At 41.7% G+C, this 19695-nt stretch overlaps 3 protein-coding genes across 7 annotated transcripts in view; 1 reads left to right on the top strand and 2 right to left on the bottom strand.

The window, feature by feature from the left end:
• Positions 1–3687, bottom strand: part of STYK1 (serine/threonine/tyrosine kinase 1) — a 24366-nt gene extending 20679 nt beyond the window's left edge. Inside the window, exon 1 of one of the 3 annotated variants that reach the window (XM_082073339.1) lies at positions 3578–3687. The gene's annotated coding sequence lies outside the window, so the exon portion shown is untranslated. Of the gene's footprint in view, positions 1–62; positions 339–3577 lie in introns of those variants that run through there. The other 2 variants (XM_082073341.1, XM_082073340.1) reach the window with 2 other exon arrangements.
• SYCE3 (synaptonemal complex central element protein 3) overlaps positions 3677–19695 on the top strand; it is a 22691-nt gene continuing 6672 nt past the window's right edge. Inside the window, exons 1-5 of one of the 3 annotated variants that reach the window (XM_082073412.1) lie at positions 3677–3725; positions 4568–4736; positions 5230–5338; positions 6369–6515; positions 6607–12709. In XM_082073412.1, the coding sequence (XP_081929538.1) occupies positions 5230–5338; positions 6369–6515; positions 6607–6659 (309 nt within the window). In that variant the 5' untranslated portion in view covers positions 3677–3725; positions 4568–4736 and the 3' untranslated portion in view covers positions 6660–12709. Of the gene's footprint in view, positions 3726–3990; positions 4046–4174; positions 4737–5229; positions 5339–6368; positions 6516–6606; positions 12710–19695 lie in introns of those variants that run through there. The other 2 variants (XM_082073413.1, XR_014186076.1) reach the window with 2 other exon arrangements.
• YBX3 (Y-box binding protein 3) overlaps positions 14462–19695 on the bottom strand; it is a 25174-nt gene continuing 19940 nt past the window's right edge. Inside the window, exons 7-9 of the mRNA XM_082073396.1 lie at positions 16085–16256; positions 15442–15542; positions 14462–14998 (exon numbers count right to left, since the gene is read on the bottom strand). Of these exons, the coding sequence (XP_081929522.1) occupies positions 15477–15542; positions 16085–16256 (238 nt within the window). The 3' untranslated portion in view covers positions 14462–14998; positions 15442–15476. The remainder of the gene's footprint in view (positions 14999–15441; positions 15543–16084; positions 16257–19695) is intronic.

Here is a 19695-nt window from a genome sequence, read left to right on the forward strand (position 1 = left end):
GCCCCTCATCCTATCATTGGACGCCACTGAAAGGAGTCTGGTCCCATCCTCTTGACACTCACCCTTGAGATATTTATAGACATTGATGAGATCCCCTCTCAGTCTTCTCTTCTCCAGGCTGAACAGACCAAGCTCTCTCGATCTCTCCTCATAAGAAATGTGCTCTAGCATGCTCTGGGTCCCTAATCATCTTCGTAGACCGACAGTGGAGTCCCTCCAGTAATTCCTTGTCCTTCTTAAACTGGGGGGCCCAGAACTGGACACAGTACTCCAGATGCGGCCTCACCAGGGCAGAGTAGAGGGGAAGGAAAACCTCCCTCGACCTGCTGGTCACACTCTTCCTAATGTACCCCAGGATACTGTTGGCCTTCTTGCCCACAAGGGCACATTGCTGACTCATGATCAACCTGTTGTCGCCCAGAACTTCTAAGTCCCTCTCTGCAGTGCTGCTTTCCTCTATCTCCTCTGCACTTCCTCTATTCAGGGTTAGGCACATCAAACAATAGTCTTTTTCCCTCACTTCCCTGACAAATTAGATCTTATCATTCCCAACTCTTTTCTATAATCTAAATGGAAATGTCATTTGCACAGTTTCATGGAGTGACTAGCATGGTCAGCTGTTCTCAAACCAGATGCTCTGGAAAGATGCTGAAGGTTGATTAGATGCTGTAAGTAGGCTACAGTACAGTTTTTCCCTTTGGTTTCTTTGGCAGATTTTCCAGGCCCAGAAGCTGGGATTCATTCAACACAGCTGAGAAACCAAGTTAAGGTCATAGCTGCCCAAGTTCTCTGTACAGTTACTACAAGGTCATAAGAACTTCTGTATGCTTTACAAGTACTAAAATCCCCTTTCCTTACACTGACATCACAGTACAAAGGGTAACCTAACTCCTGATTTACATGTCTTGGTCAAATGTCAGAAGTTATATGCCACACATTTGAGCTAAATTCTGTTGCCTTCCTCTTCTTCAAAGAAATAACTTCCCCAAGCAGGAGTTCTTTGGGTTCCCAAAATCAGTACTCATCCACAGTGTAATTCTTGGCCACAGCCTCTCCTAGAACTCCAGGACTGTTAGACTGTAGGTTACGTGCAGCACGTTATCACATGCATTCAGTTCAGCTCTGTGTAATTCCTGAGTGCTCTTGTCCTTAGCAGTTAACATCCTGATCACAATACTTATGCATACTCCTCTGTTACCTTCACATTTCCTCTTTCAGTTCACATTCTTTTTGCTAAATACGTAAATTTCCCTTTTAAGTTCCTGCTCTTTGCCACCGCATTTTTACACTGTTCACATATTCCAATGAGAACCCAACAGCTCCTCTTGGAAAAACCCAGAAGCTGGTGAACAGAAGTAGAGTGACCTAAACACTCAGTCTCAGGATAGAATAAATTGCAGGGCTTCACATATAAAGAAGCAGAGGAGCCAGCTATCCTCTGGGAAGGATGCCCACAGAGACGTTAGAAGAACTCAAAAATACTTATCACCAAGAGCTATAACACTGTTACATAAAAATACATTAAGAACTACCTCATTTAATAATGTATTTTTTACACCTGTAATTCGCCCTCTAATACATTATTGTGTCCTAATTGTAGTGGAGAAAAATCACAAATAAAGAAAGCTATGTTGAGACTAAACCTGCTCCTGTCTGCCATGGTCATTGGAAATTGATTCTAGTACATTGATTATTATGCAGCAGCAAGGTGGCTGCCAAGCTATCAGAATTACATGCATAAACACACTACATTTTCTGCCCATGTTTTCAGAGAGTAATGAAGCAGCATTAAAAAGCAATACCACGCTAGACCAAAAATCAGCCTCCTAACCACATATATACACATGTACAGCAAGGAAGCCATATCTGGAAGGGAGCTTAAAGGCACAGAATTTAGGTGCTGGGGTTACCTGAGAAATGACTGTGCCACCTCAAACCAAGGGTCTATCAACCTAGCATTGGCATACCTCAGATAGCTGGCAGTGAGAGCACCTATAGGAAACAAAGGACTACAACAACATAAAATGATACTTCCCTTAACACTCTCCCCAGCCTCCAGTAGCCTGTGGTTCAAGGATTTATTTAGCCAAATATAACTTTTTCTTTCATATGCCTTGAAGGATTTTGCTCAACCACTTTTGAACCTCTACAAAACTTTAGCAACACAATGATCTGTGGTAAATTCTGCAGCATTTCTACAACTTGAGTGAATAAATACTTCATTTGTTTTGAAGATGGATTGCCATCTTCAAACTAGCTACTCAGTTGGCAGCAAAATGAGTGGTGATAGCAAGAGACCAGTCAAGTTTCATTCATGATGAGAATACTAATATACTCAATCACTTAAAAACAGGACTAAGCTTGTGTTTGTGTAGATGAAAAAGGAGAACAAGAGACAGGCCAAACCATTTAAGGTTTGGATACTGATCTGCCATGGGACATGATTTGGGGTGTGAGAATTTCAAAGAAGGGACTTGATTCTCACTGCTATATACAACGTAATTACTAGTATCAGCAAACTCTTGACAAACTTTCAGTCTTTTCAGTCTTCCAAAAATTTCTAACCCTTCTTTGCCTAGTCCTGCAAACACCTTCTGGAAGGCACCTTCAAAGACCATCCAGTCCAACCCCTCTGCTGTGGGCAGGGACCAGGTTGCTCGAAGCCCCAACCAGCCTGGCCTGGAACACTTTCAGGGATGGGGCATCCACAGCTTCTTGGGGCAACCTGTTCCAGTGCCTCATCATCCTCATAATAATTTCTTCCTTATCACAGAATCACAGAATGTTCGGGATTGGAAGGGACCTCAAAAGATCATCTAGTCCAATCCTCCCTGGAGCAAGAACACCTAGATGAGGTTACACAGGAATGTGTCCAGGTGGGTTTTGAATGTCTCCAGAGAAGGAGACTCCACAACCCCCCTGGACAGCCTGTTCCAGTGCTCTGGCTCCCTCACCATGAAGAAGTTTCTTCTCAAATTTAAATTAAACCTCCTGTGTTCCAGTTGGTATGCATTGCCCCTTGTCTTATCATTGGTTGTCACCGAGAAGAGCCTGGCTCTATCCTTGTGACACTCACCCTTTACATACTTAAAAACATTAATAAGGTCACCCCTCAGTCTCCTCCAAGCTAAAGAGACCCAGCACCCTCAGCCCTTCCTCATAATGGAGATACTCCACTCCCTTTATCATCTTTGTGGCTCTAATCTAAATCTACCCTCTTTCAGTTTAAAACTGCTGCCCCTTGTCCTCGTCCTGCAGGCCTAGGTCTGAAGTCTCTCTCCATCACGTTGGCAGGAGGATAGATGGATGCCCACAGAAAAGAAGCAGAGGCACCACCCAACTTTTGAACTTCGAGCCCAAGATGTAACTTTTGGGTTACTTTCAGGACAACTCCCGAAACGACAGACCATCTGGTGCGACCAGTTTTGCCACGGCTGCAGCTGCCGGCAGCCGCCCGGGACTTGGGGGCGGCAGGGAAGAGACGCGCCGGCCCAGCACCGGGCCAGCTTAAAGGGCCATGCAGCCCGGGGGGGGCTGGGGCACAGCCAGAGGGGCCTTAAGCGGGGGTGGGGGTTACCTCCTGTCGTCCAGCCTCCGGGGAAGGGCAACTGCGCACCGCGGCCGGCAGGGGAGGAGGCGCTGCCCAGCAAGCCCGCCCTGCCCCAGACGCCACGGGGATGCCAGGCCGGCTAAGGGGCCCGCCGTGCCGCGGCCCGGGACCGGTGGTGGGTGGGCTAGAAGGAGAGGGGTGGCGGGACACGCAGCCGTGCTCCAGCCCGGCCCCGGAGCCGCGCAGCGGGGGTGCACACTCGTGCCTTTCCCCTGCTGTCCCTTGGCCGCTCAACCCCTGACCCAAGTGCTTTTTTTCGTGAAACACAAAATTAAATCGAGTTCATGAGCTCGGGGGCCGAGCGCGCAGGAGAGGACAGAACACCGTCTTTTTTTGTGTTCAGTTCCCGCCCGCTCCTCTCCCCGGCCCCGCTGTAGCCGGCCGCGGGCCCGTGAGGCGGGACGGAGCGGGGCACGGGGAGGCGGAGCGGTTGGCGTGAGGCGCTGGCTGGGGCCCCAGACTCTCCGCCCGGGCGGCAGCTTGGGGAGGGAGGGGACGGGAATAGGACCTTCCCCTCAGGAGGGAGCGGGCTGCGGGGTGAGGGTGGTTAGCATGGGGGATGGCCGCCCTCTGAGGGCGGGTCCTCGCTCGGCCCAGCTGTCCCGCAGTGCCCGGGGCGCCCCGCGGTCTTGGTGAAAGCCGAAGCGTGCCCGGCATGTGGGGCAGCCAAGGCTTCGGGCTTTTTAAGGTCTCGTGGGTGAACGGTTTGCCGGCACGCAGTTACATAATGAAACGGGTTGTGTGAAGAGACCCTTGAACGCCCAGCATCTTGATAAGGCTTGTCCTCGCTTTAAAAAGCTGTAAAGCCACGATAACCCCTTGCGTTCCTTCTGTGTTTATGAGCAATAAAAACCGGGAAGTGGATGCCGGCTGAGTTTGAGAAATCATACATTAAAAAAGCTGGCAAAAACTATGCTGCATGTCACTACAGTGAAGCTCTTCTTGTCTCCTTCGTAGGTTCATCCCATCCCATTGGTGGTTTTCAGAAAAGGAAGTTAAAGGCAGGGCTGTGTGTCACATGTTTGGCTAATATCAAGGTTCTGGAATCGCGTACATAGGGCCTCTAAAACTGTATTTTTGACCCAAGCATCTTCCTGAAATTTTCCTACCCACAACCTGAGTGGAGGTTAGTAAATCATATGCACTTTGCTGCTTAAATGGTGACGGAACTTAGTGTATACCTGGCTGTAGCGCAAAAGTGTGAAATACTGAATAGAAGTGGGGATTTTACAACTAACTTTGAAAATTAGGAATTGCCCTACATCAGAATATTTGGGAAAGAAGCTTGAAGACGACTGTAACAGGCTAATAATATTTTTTTATTAAGTGTTTGACACAGTGATCTTTGTTATTACTGATACCAAAATCTTTATTTTGCACCAACACAGCATATTTGAGTGTGACTCTTTCTACTTAAATTAATTTCACAATGGACTGAAAAGAGTATGCAGCATATAGGTGATAACCAGTACCGTAAATGTCAGGGTTTTAATGAATTCATGTGTAAACTGAATATATGTATATATATTTATATATTTAAAATTTATTATAATGCTACTTTTAGCTGTGAAAATCACTTCAAAGTAAAATAAAGTTTTAAATTTATTTTTTCCTTGTAGATGGCTGAATCAGAAGCTCAGGCAGGAAACTATGATAACATGGTAATGATGGTGGAGGACTTGAACAAGGACTTAGAAAAACTTCTGGAGGAAATAGAAAAACTAACAGGTACAGGTCTTTATTAAGAATGGTATGGATTTGTCTATTAGAGTGAAGACATTGAAGATTTATTATTATATTTATTGCAGTAAACTTCCATGTGATAGAAATTTAAGTGGAAACAATCACCATCAACTAATGCCATAATGTTCTTAATTGGAAGAAATAATGCAAATTATCTAGAAGTTTCAGATGGCTCAGAATTTAAAATTAATAGGTGACAGATGCTAATGTATTTAATATACAGTGATTAAAGCATAGTATGTAAAATGAGATTTAATTTTGAAAAATGGTGGGATACATAGTACTTCTCAGGTCAGTGCATGATGTGTTTTAATTCCTCAGCTAGCATAAAGACTCCTCTGCAAATTTAATCTTAGCCTTGTATGTATAGAGAGGACTGCATATTCCTCACCATGTGCTGCAACAATTCTATCAGAAACTGTGTGCAGCTAACTGGGCTAGATGGAAACTGTTAATTAAACTATTTGTAATTGAACATAATTTATGAATGCTACTGAGAAAACTATAGACAATTTATAGTAAAAAGGAAAGTATGAAATAGGTCCTAAAACTACTTGCTCTATCAGATACTCATTATTTCAAAATCAATATTTCATTTTTAAGGTTGTTCTTAAAACCTTTCATCTCTATGCTGCAGCCTCCTTTACCTTACTCTTCCTTGCCTAATACAAGCCTCCTGACTGTAACTGGAGAGAGGATTATTTGGTTCATTTATTTTAAAACAGTCTGTTGAACCTTTCTTTGTGATTACCTATTTTTTTTCGTAATTTTTAAGTAAAAGTGTCTATCTCCCATTCTGAAGTACTTTGAGACATTTATAAAGAAGTAATACCAAACAGTCTTTTATTTCCTATTCAGTATTACTGTGGCTAGTTTCCACTTTATTTTACAGCAGGCCTTCTCTGACATAAGATCTGGACTGATAATAATTCATGCCCTTTATTCGTTTACTGAATCAGCCATTGCTTTTATTCAGCCGAAATTCCTAGCTTAGTAGTTACAATTGGGTTTGTAGTGCAGGCAACCTGGATGGCATATGACATGGTCGTCATGCGTACCAACCCACACCTGAGCAACTCCATGAGGCGCTTGGAAGATGCCTTCCTGAGTTGCAAAGAAGAGATGGAGAAGAAATGGCAAGAGGTGCTAAGTGAATCTAAAGGTGAAAAGCAAACAAAATGAATAAATTTAGTTCAATGATGCTGGCAGAACTACATCCCTTGGAAAATCACTCCAGTCTTTTTGTTTTCCAGCCATAGAAGTTTCACAGATACTGTGGAAGATGGATTTGCTTTCATCGTACTAAGAACTACTTATTTATACATCTGTGGAAGTATTTTAATGAGATTACACATAACCTATATATTGATATTGTTGAAGGTAAAAGGTCACAATGTGTCTATTTTTATTATGCTCATCAGCAATCTTTATAGTGTGTGTGCATACACAAATTACATGCTTTCTGTGTCTTTCTTCTTGGAAGATTATACTCACTTCATCACCAATATATGTGCAATTCTTTAACACCTGAACAAATTGGGGGCAGAGGAGTGGGTGGGGGTACAGTGGACCATCACAGTAGTATTGCACCAGCATATGCCTTTCAAGGAAAACAAAAAAAATATTTTTTTTTCCAAATGAAAAACAGGTGAAATTCTAGATTTGCAGATAGGTTGGGTTAATTTGATGTGAGATTGCCAATAGATGTTCAGTTACAGAATTTTATTATTCAGATAGCTTATGTATAGTTGTTTCATTTTCTTTGGATTTTTTAACCATTTATTTGGACCCATTTTCCCAGAAAAAAATATTATTTTCAAGCCCTCTGAAGATAGCATGTCTCACTTAATAAAAAAAAAATGTTTACAATTACAGACTGCACTGTATGTGGTGCAGTCTGTGGGATTACTGCAGAAACCAAATTAACCATGTTATGAAACATACTTTTCTCCATATGTTGCTATTGTGCAATATTAAAAAAAGAATAATTACTTTCCTTTTGTAATCAAGTGTGGAAGAGAACACCACCTTGTGGCTTGCAGTTAATGCATAAATTACTGTTTTATCTGAGATGGAAGTCAGTGCAAATTTTGAGGAGAAAGAACTTCCTTTTCATTAAAATCAGTCTTTTTAAACTATTTTGTGTGACTTTTTGGCCAAAAAGTGCCAAGTATAGAGGGATTGTAAATTTTCCAGAAATCTCATTTTTCATTTAGACACTTACACCAAGTGGCCAGAGTTAAAAAAATAATAATAATCCAGGAATCCCATAAAGAATAGAGAATAACACTCAAAACACACACTTTTTAAAAATATGTCTTTTAATTAAATGTGACATTCAGTTAAATTGTATGTTTTATGTGGAGCTGAATCCTATTTCCTGTAATTGAAAGATTACAGTATGAGAGTCTGTCAGAATAATGTGTTTCTCCAGAGTGAAGGGCCACGATCGGAGAACGTAGCTGTAAGGAAAGGAGGCATCCAGTAACATTTTTTTTTTCCGTCCTCGAGTCTCATCACTTTTCCTTTCCAAATTTTGGGTTTTTTTTTTTTTTTTTCTTCCCTGTATAACTGACAAGGCAGAAGGCATTACAGCACTATCAACAGAATGTGTTAAGAGCACCTTAATTTTCTTCTCACCAAAAAGCTGACAAATTCTAGACTATTAACCATCGGGCATCAATTTAGTCTCAAAAATGGGTGCTTTCAGTGAGGTACAAGGTCACCTTACTGTGAAGGAACAGAATGAGTTTGCAGAAGGGACGTTGTGGACACTTGTGAACATTTTTAATCTCTGCCACCCTTCTTCTTAGTCCTGAAAGTCCACCACATACACCTAACAGTGCTGAGAGGCAGGGAGAGGCAGGGACACAAGGTGGGAAGAGAGAAGGGACAGTTGCAGCTGGGAGCACATCATCTGTTCTTCCTGGGGCATCTGGCTGGCTGGCTGAGCAGGCCAGGTCTGCCTCCTTCTCACCAAGATTTTCTTCCCAGCTGTGCAATGATAACCAGAGGAGAGTCAGGGATATGCACCAGTGTAGGAAGAGTGCATGTTCTTTGAAAAACTATACAGCAAGATGAGTATACTTTACTACAAAAATAATTTGTGTTTATTTTAGATTGGTTTTCTTATTTTTTACAATGAGAATCAGCTTGCAGGGACTCTGAGTTTTGCTTCATGCATCTCACCATCTACCACACTTCAGCACAGCTAGATGCTTTAGGCATGCAGCAAAAAACAGTCCCCATTGAAACACCTTTATTTTCTGTCACAGGAGTGTGCAATGTAAATTTTCAGCAAGAAGTTAATGGAGCAACAGCCCCATCTAGTGCTCACCTGTCTTAAAACTAACAGTAATCCAGATTGCTGGGTTGACATCTCTAAATCACCCATCACCAAAGATTTCTGTAATGAAAAGTGTGAGCAGCAGTTCAGCTCTATGTTTGCTCTCAGCAAACTCCACTTTCGTGATCTAAGCCTGTACAGCCATTACTCATAGGTGCTTCCTGTCCTGTATTTAAGGCAAAACATTCTTCTGCAAAACAGTTACAGAAGCAAGATAAGCTGGCACTGGTGCACTGCCAGTCTGAATGCACAGATACAGCAGCAAGGAATCCTGTTTTCTTATTCATTCCTTAGCCTCCATTGAGTAATACTTACTAAGCATGCCACAAATCAGTCAAAATGTTCCTCTTTTTTTTTTTTTTTTCCCCTCCTCCTTGTTATGCAGACACCTGGACAGGTACTGGAATCTGTATTCACCCCAGTTCATTTTGTATGGCTAGGCTCGGTCTTATTTCCACAGCTGGATACCAGCTTTAATCAAGAAGTGTGTGAAACTTAGAATATGGACTCAACCTTTAAACACCAGTTAAGGGTAGTATACGGTCTGGTGCTAAACACTGCAATGTTTTTACTGTCCTTGTCACAATAAAATTTCCTGATCTTAATTACATACTTCAGATGTGTGCGAGGCAAGAGTTGGATGCCTAAGAGTGAACTATACAAGAGTGATGAAACTGAGCCATATGTTTGGACCACACATGGTGTAGTGCAAAGCACATTCCTCCTCTGAATGTAAACATCCTTTTTTTAAAAAAAAAAAAAAAAAAAAAAGTGTGAAAAGTGTCCTGCAGCCCTTGTCAGTACTAACTTATGTGCTACTGCACTCATCATAGCTACCTGGGTTCTCAATGCTGTTTAGTCTCCCTTAATGGTTTCTTATCAAGGCTAGCTACAAGGCCAATGTGCAATCTCATGGGAAATTGTGATGGTTGGAACTGTGCCCTTCTGTCCTGTGTAAAACAGAGAAGGGGCTGTGGGCATTTCACATGTGCACTTGGACATCTCAGTCCTTGTCAGAATGTGGCCTAGAGCTTTGTTGAGAATATTTATTTCATTTAGTACTAGACCTTTCTAGTTCATTATTACCTAAGCTCAAGAAGATAATCCATGCTAGCTTTTTTAGTTGTTGGCAAAAATTATTTCAAAATTTCAGTCCAGATCCTTGCAGCAATTTTTCCTGAAATGTGTATGGAGAGATTACTGAATCTATAAAAGCCCTATTTACACATACTAATATTAAAATAATGTTCTTTTTGTTGGCATTCTTAACATAGAAGCAGAGACCTTATTGAGAACAAAGGGAGTGAACAGCATTCCTTCTGAGTCAGTCATTTCCTCCAGGGCAAGGACTGTATCACCTAGGTGGTATCAGCATGAAAAGCAGCAGTGGTTTTTCTGTGCACATTCTATTAATACTGATTTTTTTTATTTTTATTTTTTTTTTGGTAGCACTGCCTCTTCCTTCTGCACCACTGTGAAATGCATTCACATTTTTTTCAAAGAAAACATATTAGGGTAATTTATCATTTTTTTGCTTCTCATAAGCTATTGTCTACCTTACTTGCCTGGTTTTCTCTAGGTGCTCTGGATTTGGAGCACTGGAATACAAACACAAGTGGTAAGATTACAACACTCTGAGCTGATGTGTATTTTAAAGAAGGGCATGATTTACAGCCTGTTGAAAACAGTTGTCATGGACAAAAATTTGAGTATTGTGTAATGTAAATGCAAATAATTGACTTGTCCAACACACTGAACAGTAGCCACAGAAGATGGACCTTCTAAGCCTCTGGAAGCAAAACAAGACTATTACAGGTACGCTGTACAAAGCATATTTTGAGTCTTACCACCTTAACTGATGTTACCTAATATCTTAAACCAGCAGCAGCTTAACTTGAGGTGCAACTGAAGATGAGTTCTAGGCTGATACTAATACAAGCCACTTGTCTGAGCTAGGACTCTGCAGATCTTCACACATTTAACCCACACTCTGAATTTTGTCAGAACAGATCTCTTTCTGTACTACAGACATGTACCTTATAGCCAACCATCCTTAGAAATGCACTGTAAAAGCAGTTCCTGACTAGCTCTAAGGACCTATGTGGTCCTAAAAAGTCACAATTTACAAGTCAAAACTCCAGACTGGTAGCCAAGCATTGAAGAATGATGCATTTTGACAAGTCAGGAAATATCCTGAAGCTCTGAACTTGGTGACAACTTTCTGTAGGTGTTTCCTATCACATTTTAAAACCTTAAGATATTAGTACCACCAGATGATAAGATTAATAATTAATTCTAAGTCATCAGGGTCAATTTTCTGCACAGTCCATTGTTGTCTAGCTTTAGGACTCAAAAATCAAATCTCAGCTACATTGCACCACTATTATCAACAGCACAAAATGAAGAGTACTAGCCTCCAAAATTTTCTCATCTCCCTTACACTTGACCAAGGGTCCCACTGCCACATGGCTTGTGTGCCTGTTTTTCCCCCAAAGTATGTCTGAATATCTCAGAGCAGATACTTTATTTTCACAGAATCACAGTGATCTTGAAGGCTAGCTGGTTCTCCAAAAAGCCAAACCAGCAAAAAGGACAGTGTCTAAAGGCCATGGCCTTGAACTGAGGATCTACAAATAGACTTTATAAAAAGCCACAACAAATAACCGAGTGTCAGATTTGCACAGTTTTCCCTCTTCCATGGGTCTACAAATTGAAGAGTTTGAAACCTGATGTTCTAGAGCTATTAGGGTCATAACAACCTTTGCTATCCAGACCACATACAAGTTCATTCTAGCATTCTATAGGGGAGTCTAAAGCACATGCCCCGGCATTAAATAGGTATGCACATAGCTTGCCATGAAGGCTGTAAAATCAACTTCTGAGTAGCACAGGCTTTACCTCCAAAGCTTTTCCAACTGCAGCAGAAAGTCTGTTTCATTTCCAAGGCATTTTTTGTACCTGTTTACAATCCTCCCATGAAGTGGGTGGGAAGGGCTGCACATGAATGTAATGTTGTTCAATGCAGAAGTTTACAGGACACATTTCTCCGAATTATTTAGTATCTCATAATTGCAAGACTTATGTTTAAATGAAGCGAGGCAGAGACAAAGGCCTACAGAACTGTCTTCTTCCCTTCTTTGTCCTCAAAAGATCACAAGCCCCAGAGAATATTTTTGTGGCTAAGCAACAGTAGACAGCAGCCCTCACAAGCAAAAAGCTTGGTTACAGTCAGGCAGGCAGAGTATTATGAAAACACTGTAAAATGATTACACTATGAAAGTGTAATCCACTCCAAGTGTAAGCCAGTCTAAGTGCCCATGAAAGGGAAGAATGCTGGAATAAGAATGATTGTAACACAAAAACAATGGCTCCAAGTAGGTATAAAAGCATGTTAACTACTCTGCAAATTCAAAATCCTCGTAGCTAAAAGTCTTGAAAAAAACCCAAACAAAACCAACACCACCACAAACCTCCCCCCCCAAAAAAAACCAATCCAACCAACCAAAAAATCCACACACACACACACACAAAAACACACAAACAAAAAACCCACACACACACTGAAGTTCTGCTTGAGGCAAGTAACCCATAGTCTTCTTCACAGGTACACAAGCACCACCGCTGCCAAGAGAACTGCCCCTCAATATTGAGCACCAGTTTTGTATTTCTTCAGCCAAGATTCATCTAACATGGTGTAGTAAGAGAACTATTTATGCCCTGCCCTAGACATCTAAAATGTAATTCTAGTATGTGCTTTAGACTTGCTAGCGTTGAGCTTGTATTTTCATAAGCAGGAATTCAGGGATGAAGAGAACTGTATCAGTCACAAGCTTCAATTTTACAGAAGGATTTCTCTTATAACAAAGGTAGGACTGTAATTAAAAAAAAAAATGGACACTAGGACACTACTTGCATCTCTCCTTCAATTTCTTCTTTCATGAAATAGGTGCTTTGTGAAACTGATTCAAATCTGACCTACATTTTTTCTCAGAGATTATGAAATTCTGTTTGGCTCAGCAAATCTCACTTTCAGAAAAAAAACACTTGCTTTTGAGCAACTGAAGGCAGTTCAAGTAGTTTGACAAATTCTGCAGTAATGTTTCAATATTAATATCTTGCATCTGTTTATATTACAGTGAAACTGCCAACCTTGTCCCAATCTGCCTGAAATAGATTTGGTTCTGAACAAAACTAAAGTATACTAAGGATTATCCTCAAGAATTTGTAAAAGGTGCATTACTTATGTTTTCCTCACCTTATTAAATTTTGTTCTGTGTCAAAACAGCCACATTCATTTTCCAAGGGAAGACATTAGAATACCACTGCATCCTTCTCAACATCTTTCCCAGCCTACAGCTTACCAGATTTGGTGCACATACTCCATCTCACAGTCATCCTTGTATCAATTAACTTCCATAACTGCTGGGTTAGTGACCCGGTGCTGCACAGGCATGTTACACCATGTGAGCTTGCAGGGAGTGCAGTGGTGTATGTACTCAAGGGAGTCAGCAACATTCTCTCTCCGTCCTGAACCAAGCCTGTAGCTTGCACTTCCCATCTCATTAAGATTATTTCATTGCAAAAGCAAGTGGGAAATGCCCAATGCAGTCAGCTGTGGGCAGTGCAACTTGTGCATCACTAAACATTCCCCTGCCTCCACCAGGCAAATGCAACAGGGTGCAACAGGCCATTCCTCACCTTCCCAGAAGCTGGAAGCAAAAGTGCTTTGGAGCACAGTTATACCCTGTGCTCCCTCTGCTTCTAATTTGCTGAGGAGTAACACGAGAATGTCTACAGAAAACCTCCTATCTTAATAGTTTAAATTTATTAATAGAGTGCAAGAGCAGGGAAACTAGAAGAGACAAGGAAAGCTAGTACCTGCCAAGAATATCTCCCATTTAGTCCTCCATGTGTATAGTTACAGTGCTGCTCCAGACCAAGGGGTTTTACATGAAGTGTTATTTAGTAAAGGCTGGGTCAGGATTGCATAGCTAAGAACAGAAAGAGGTGTTTTAAGGAAACAAATATACCGTCTAATGTTTGGATAACAGCAACCATAAGACAGGAACATGAGAAATGTTGAACTAGAGAATGAAGGACACGAGATAGATGAAGTAACACACCCACATTGAGCAGCTGGAAGTAGACTGATAACACTTGCAACATAACCAAGTTATAGGAACATTAAAAAACACACATTTGTAAGACCACTAAGTATGTTGCCTATTACCACAAGACACCACAGGTAGAGAGATTTTTACTGGTTTCAAATAAGAAAAAGGGGAGAAGCTAATAAAACATACTGCCATTATTTGGAAGAGAAACTTAAATAAAGTGGCAGTTACTATGCCCACCATGTCTTCTTGAGCAGAGGAGTCTGAAACTTTGTATTCTACTATTTACAGAACACAAAAGCCTAGCAAAACAGATGGGGAAGACAATATCCCAGTAATGCACTCCAAGTCCCCTAGCCCCTACCACAAGATGGTAACAGAAAAGCCCCACCATCAACACCCTTGGAGCCAGAAGAGCAGAGAGGGCAGTGTAGGTTATAGCTCTGTTGTGTAATTTGCAGAAGTTGTCTTGGATTGGAGTAGAACCACCTAATGTAGCCACATCCTTGCACATGCGTCATCCAGCATAGTTTTACACAAGATACACGAACACAAAGAGGCATCTCTCATTTTCACATATAAAGCTGAAGCAGCAAGATTAAAACATGTATTTTAAAAATAAACATGAAGAAACATACTAAAAACTACTTTCATAGTTGAAATCACTTTTATTTGTGAGGAACGTCACCCATGCTGCACAGTTTCAAATAGATCTTACCAAGGAAAGCGGAAGTTTTTCCTCCCCATGTCCTGCACTGAACAGGACTGGCACAGAAAAAAAAAAACCTCATCACACCTGGGAGGTTTAGCACCAGCATCCAATAAAAAAAGCATTTAATTTCAATTTCAGTTCTTTGGTTGGGTTTTTTCCCTTTTCAGTTTGATACCAAAGGAAAAATTGAAAAATTCAATACTAGTGAAACAGTGAAATTCTTACCAAAAAAAAAAAAAGACAAAACAACAACACACCCCACAGTTGCTGTTGAAACTGGGGAGGTTGCTCTTTCTAAATCTCGCTTTCTTTTTCTCTCTTCATGCATCTATCTTGCAGGCGTTCCCTAGATCTCAGCTGCTGGTAAATTTTTTGTCTTTTAAGTTCCAGTGTTTCAGATCTTTGCTTTTGTCATTGTTGATGATTTATTGCTTGTTTCTTTGGTGTTACTTTTCAGTTGTATTTTAGGACACCTGTTGAAGAGCCAAATTTAAAAAAAAAATGCAGTTAACATAAGTTTCATTTTCCCATTGAAGAGGTGAAATGTCAGGTGGAGAGGGAGCTATCATAATAACAGACAGCATAAGCATGACTGGCTTATCCTATCCATAAACTGAGAACACAGTATGTTCCTAAAGCAAAACATGGCTAACTCATAAGCAGATGCTTTTGCTATATAGACCCAATAAACCTTCCTGAAAAGTCAGATTTATAAAGCAAAAATTTACTTTTTTCACAAGTACAGACACAGACAGAAAGAAGAGAAAGCAGCAAACTTTCTTCATTTGCCTATACAGCAACCTCAAAAGTTCTCAAATATCTAGCCATACATAGAGGGATGTGGCCAGAGTCCAAACCCTACAAGTGTAGACAATTTTGCTTCAGCTGAAGAACAGGAACTACCTATATTCCTTACCTGAGGGATGGTAAAGGTGCCTGGGGAGCCAGACATTACTCAGCACCACTCTGCTCGGTCACTGGAGCATGATTTTCAGCAGGTGTTTCAGTCACTTTTGTCTAAGACACAATAAAACTTTATTATAGGCAAAGTCTGACTTCCAGACCCTTCCTGTGTTCAGTGGTAGGGCCAGCATAAGCCAGGTTTTAAAATAATCAAGGAAGATGAATAATCAGAAAATATTAACTGCAGGAAATACACTAAAGTTGAAGTACTATACAGCAGATTCTGTCATTAGACAACCTCAAGTAGATACAGAATGGGAAAGTCTTTCCTCATTAAGGAAAAATATGTATTTGCAAACAGTCCCCTGAACAACTCCGGTTCAAGCAGTTCAGGAAATGGACCTGGAACTTTCAAATCCATCTCTTATACTACATACAGACTGAAGGTTTGAGGATGCTGAAAAACACAACTGTTTCTTTCCACTTCAAAAAAATATTTGTTACACTTTGACTCCAATTAAGAACTATGCAGAAGCTGTCCCATTTAAGAAAAACTGCTTATTCTCAAAGAAGTTCACAGAGAACAGGCAATGAAACCAGCTACCTTCAACCATCAAAACTCAGTCTCTGCAACATTTTGCCAGAAGCACGCTTACCTCTTTCCCATCCTGAGCCGGAGCATTGGGTGGACGAGGTCGACGCCGGTAGTTGTACGGGCGCCTATACCCACGACGAAGTGGCTGCTGACTCATAGCACTGGCCTCACGATGGTTCTCTTTGTTTTCAGCCTCTCCAGCCACTGGGGCAGGGCGTGGACGTGGGGGCCCTCTGAGGAAGGAAAAGTGTTTGGTATGAGAGAAGCCTGAGAAAGTTACACTACCATAATCTTAGCCCAGCAAAAACTTCTCTAACCAAGTACCATCCCATCTGTAACAAGTTTAAATGCTAGCAAACCATCCCTTTGGCATCAGGTGTATAGTTGAAAGGGAAAGACCTGTTGCTTGTCTAACCCAAAGCAATCTGAGTGTCTCTTTGCTGTTGAAGGTACATCAGCATATTCTACTGTGTGTCGTACAATAAAGAGGCAGTTAATCCATCTGAATTGCTGGACAGGAGAAGAAACAAGCGAGTAGTGGTCATACAGGCTGACTCTGCCAAGTTAGCCTTGGACTAGCTACATACCAGTTCAGGCCTATCCATAATTAATGGTGCAATCCTTGGGAGTTGCATTTCCACCTGTAAACCATTCCTGCATCTCCCCACTTTGCCTTATGTTGCCCTTCTTGACCATATAACGTATCTTGCAAGTTGGACCTCATTAATGCTAACATGTTAATGACATGGGGAGATATCTGGGACTGGTTATTCAAAAGAAGAAAGAGAAGCTTTTTGGCTTGGAACTACAGTATGTGGTCACATCTCAAATGTGTGGATACATGCTACAGTCTACAACTACAATCTACACCTTCCTCAAGGCGGGCAGCAGAGGAGGAGGTACCAATTTCCTCTCTGTGGTGATGAGTGATAGGACATGTAGAAATGGAACAAAGCTGCATCAAGGGAAGTTCAGATAGGACACTAGTAAAAGGTTCTTCACTGAGAGGGGTGGGTGGCCACTGGAACAAGCTCCAAGGTAAGTGGCCACAGCACCAAGCCTGACAGAGTTCAAGGAGCATCTGGATGATGCTCTTAGTCATACAGTTTAGTTTTAGGTAGTTCTGTGAGAAGCAGGGAATTGAACTTAATCCTCATGGGTCCCTTTCAACTCCAGATATAATGGAGTTTTATAAACTACCAAGTCCATGTTCCTGAAATATGCAAGAACATTTCATCCCATTTCCAGGATAAACAAAGTATGTTTATAAACTATCAAAACCCAGCTGAAAGTGGTCACTGCCTACTATCTAGTTGCCATTAGCTGGCTTAGCTAATCTACAGCTATCCAGGCCCAAAAGCCAATCTAGCATCTTGAAAGGAATCCAACAGAAAAAGCACAAGTGTCACTGGATTTAGCGCATGTAAATGCAAGCAATGCCTACTTGTTAATTCAAACAGAAACATTCTGCACTCACATTGGATACAGTAAGCTATCATACCTCTTACATGAAAAAAAATGCATCAGAAACACAAATTCCCATTAACCATGGGTAAATTATCCAGCCTGTGATTTACCCACATGACCTGCAAAAGCTCAGCCGACTCATTGTTCTTGGTATGGTGCTATTCCTGACTGCTCAATGCTAATTAAGACTTTCAGGAATAAAATTTATTCAGCTCAGATCCCTACAAGCAGCAGCATCAGTATCACCCTGCTTCCCACAGTCCCAGATAAGAGAGCCAACTTTAACACAAACATTCACAGATAGAAAAGCTCAAAGTAGAGGTGGAAGGCTTGTAGTTCTAAACCCAGCATCCAGAAGGATGGATCCATTTTGCATGGAACAGGTAGTCATTATATTTAAGGACATTTTTGTTATTCCTGTGAAATTCTGCTTCTTGTTGCGCTTGCACTGTTAATTACCTCTTGCTGATTGTTTTTCAAGCATGCATTTGAAAACAACAAAGAAAGAGGGGGGGAGAAATTACATCCATTTCATAGTTAATCTAAATTCAGTGTTGGAACTTGACCTCTTAAGCCAGCTGACAAAGACAAGATGAAGAGAAACAAGTGAGTGAATGGCTGACTAATACAAATAAGCTCCTTAAAAGCAGAATCAGAGTAGTCTGGGTTGGAAAGGACCTTTAAAGGTCACCTGGTCCAAAACTCCTGCAATGAGCAGGGACATCTTCAACTAGAGCAGGTTGCTCAGAGCCCTGTCCATCCTAACCTTTAATATTTTCAGGGATGGGGCATCACCACCTCTCTGGGCATGCTCTTCAAGTGTTTCACCACCCTCACGGTAGACAATTTCTTCTACCTAATCTAAATCTATCCTCTTTTCGTTTAAAACCATTACCCCTCATCTTACTGCAACAGGCCCACCAAAAAGGCTGCCCGTCTTTCTTATAGGCCCCTGAAAGGTGGCAATAAGGTCTTCCCAGGAGCCTTCTCCAAGCTGAACAACCCCAGCTCTCCCAGCCTGTCCTCACAGCAGAACTGTTCCAGCCCTCTGATCATTTTTGTGCTTCTCCTTTGGACCCTCTCCAACAGGTCCATGTTTTTCCTGTGCTGAGGTCTCCAGAGCTGGACACAGGACTCCAGGTGGGGTCTCAGGCGAGCAGAGGGGCAGAATCACCTCCCTTGGGCTGCGTCAAAAGGAGCATGGCCAGCAAGTCAAGATACAACTTGCCTTCTGGGCTGCAAGCACACATTGCCGGCTCATGTCCAATCTTCCATCCACCAGTACACCCAAATCCTTCTCCACAGGGCTGCTCTCAATCCCTTCATCCCCCAGCCTGTATTGATACCAGGGGTTGCCCCATCCCAGGTGCAGGATCTTGCACTTGGTCTTTTGAACCTCAGGAGTTTCACATGGGCCCACTTCTCAAGCTTGTCCAGGCCCCTTTGGATGGCATCCTGTCCCTGCACAACTCAGCAAACCTGCTGAAGGTTGCTGAACCCACTGTCTGTCATTGATGAAGAAATTAAACAGTACTGGTCCCAATACAGACCCCTGAGGGCCCCCACTTGGCACCTATTTCCATCTGGACATTGATCTGTTGACCACTACCCTCCAGATGTAACCATCTAATCAATTCCTCATCCAGCAAACAGTCCACCCATCAAATCCATCTCTCTCCAATTTAGAGAGAAGGATGTTGTGGGGGATTGTGTCACAATGCTTTATGAAGAACACTAGTAAAAGTAATCTAGTGTTTTATTTAACTTGTTACTCAATTCTCCAGGATTAAATAAGTCACAAGAAACCAAGAATCTTAATGAGCTTTTCCACTTAAAGGAATTCAGTAAGAAAAAAAGTGAGGCAATATCTCTAAAGGTATGACAGTCAGAGGCTGACTATTTCACACTGATATTTTTAACTGCATCAAATTCCTCAGCTATTGAATTGTTCCCTCATTGTAGAGGCTAGAAACTAGAATGGTGATGTCAGAACTAAGGCTGGAAAATGAAGAAAGCAGTCCTACACTGGCCAGTTTAAGGTATGACTAAACACAGATGACTCACCAACTTATTCCTCATATCCCACTGGAAAGCATCAGTGCTCACGTGAACTTCAAGGGATCTTTGCTAAGAATGGCCTACTGGGTCTTCAAGTGTCCTTTTACACCAGTTCTGTGGATCCCTAGAGAAAGGACAAGGAAACCT

Source organism: Streptopelia decaocto, assembly GCF_964273445.1.
Source record: "Streptopelia decaocto genome assembly, chromosome: 1".
NCBI lineage: Eukaryota > Metazoa > Chordata > Aves > Columbiformes > Columbidae > Streptopelia > Streptopelia decaocto.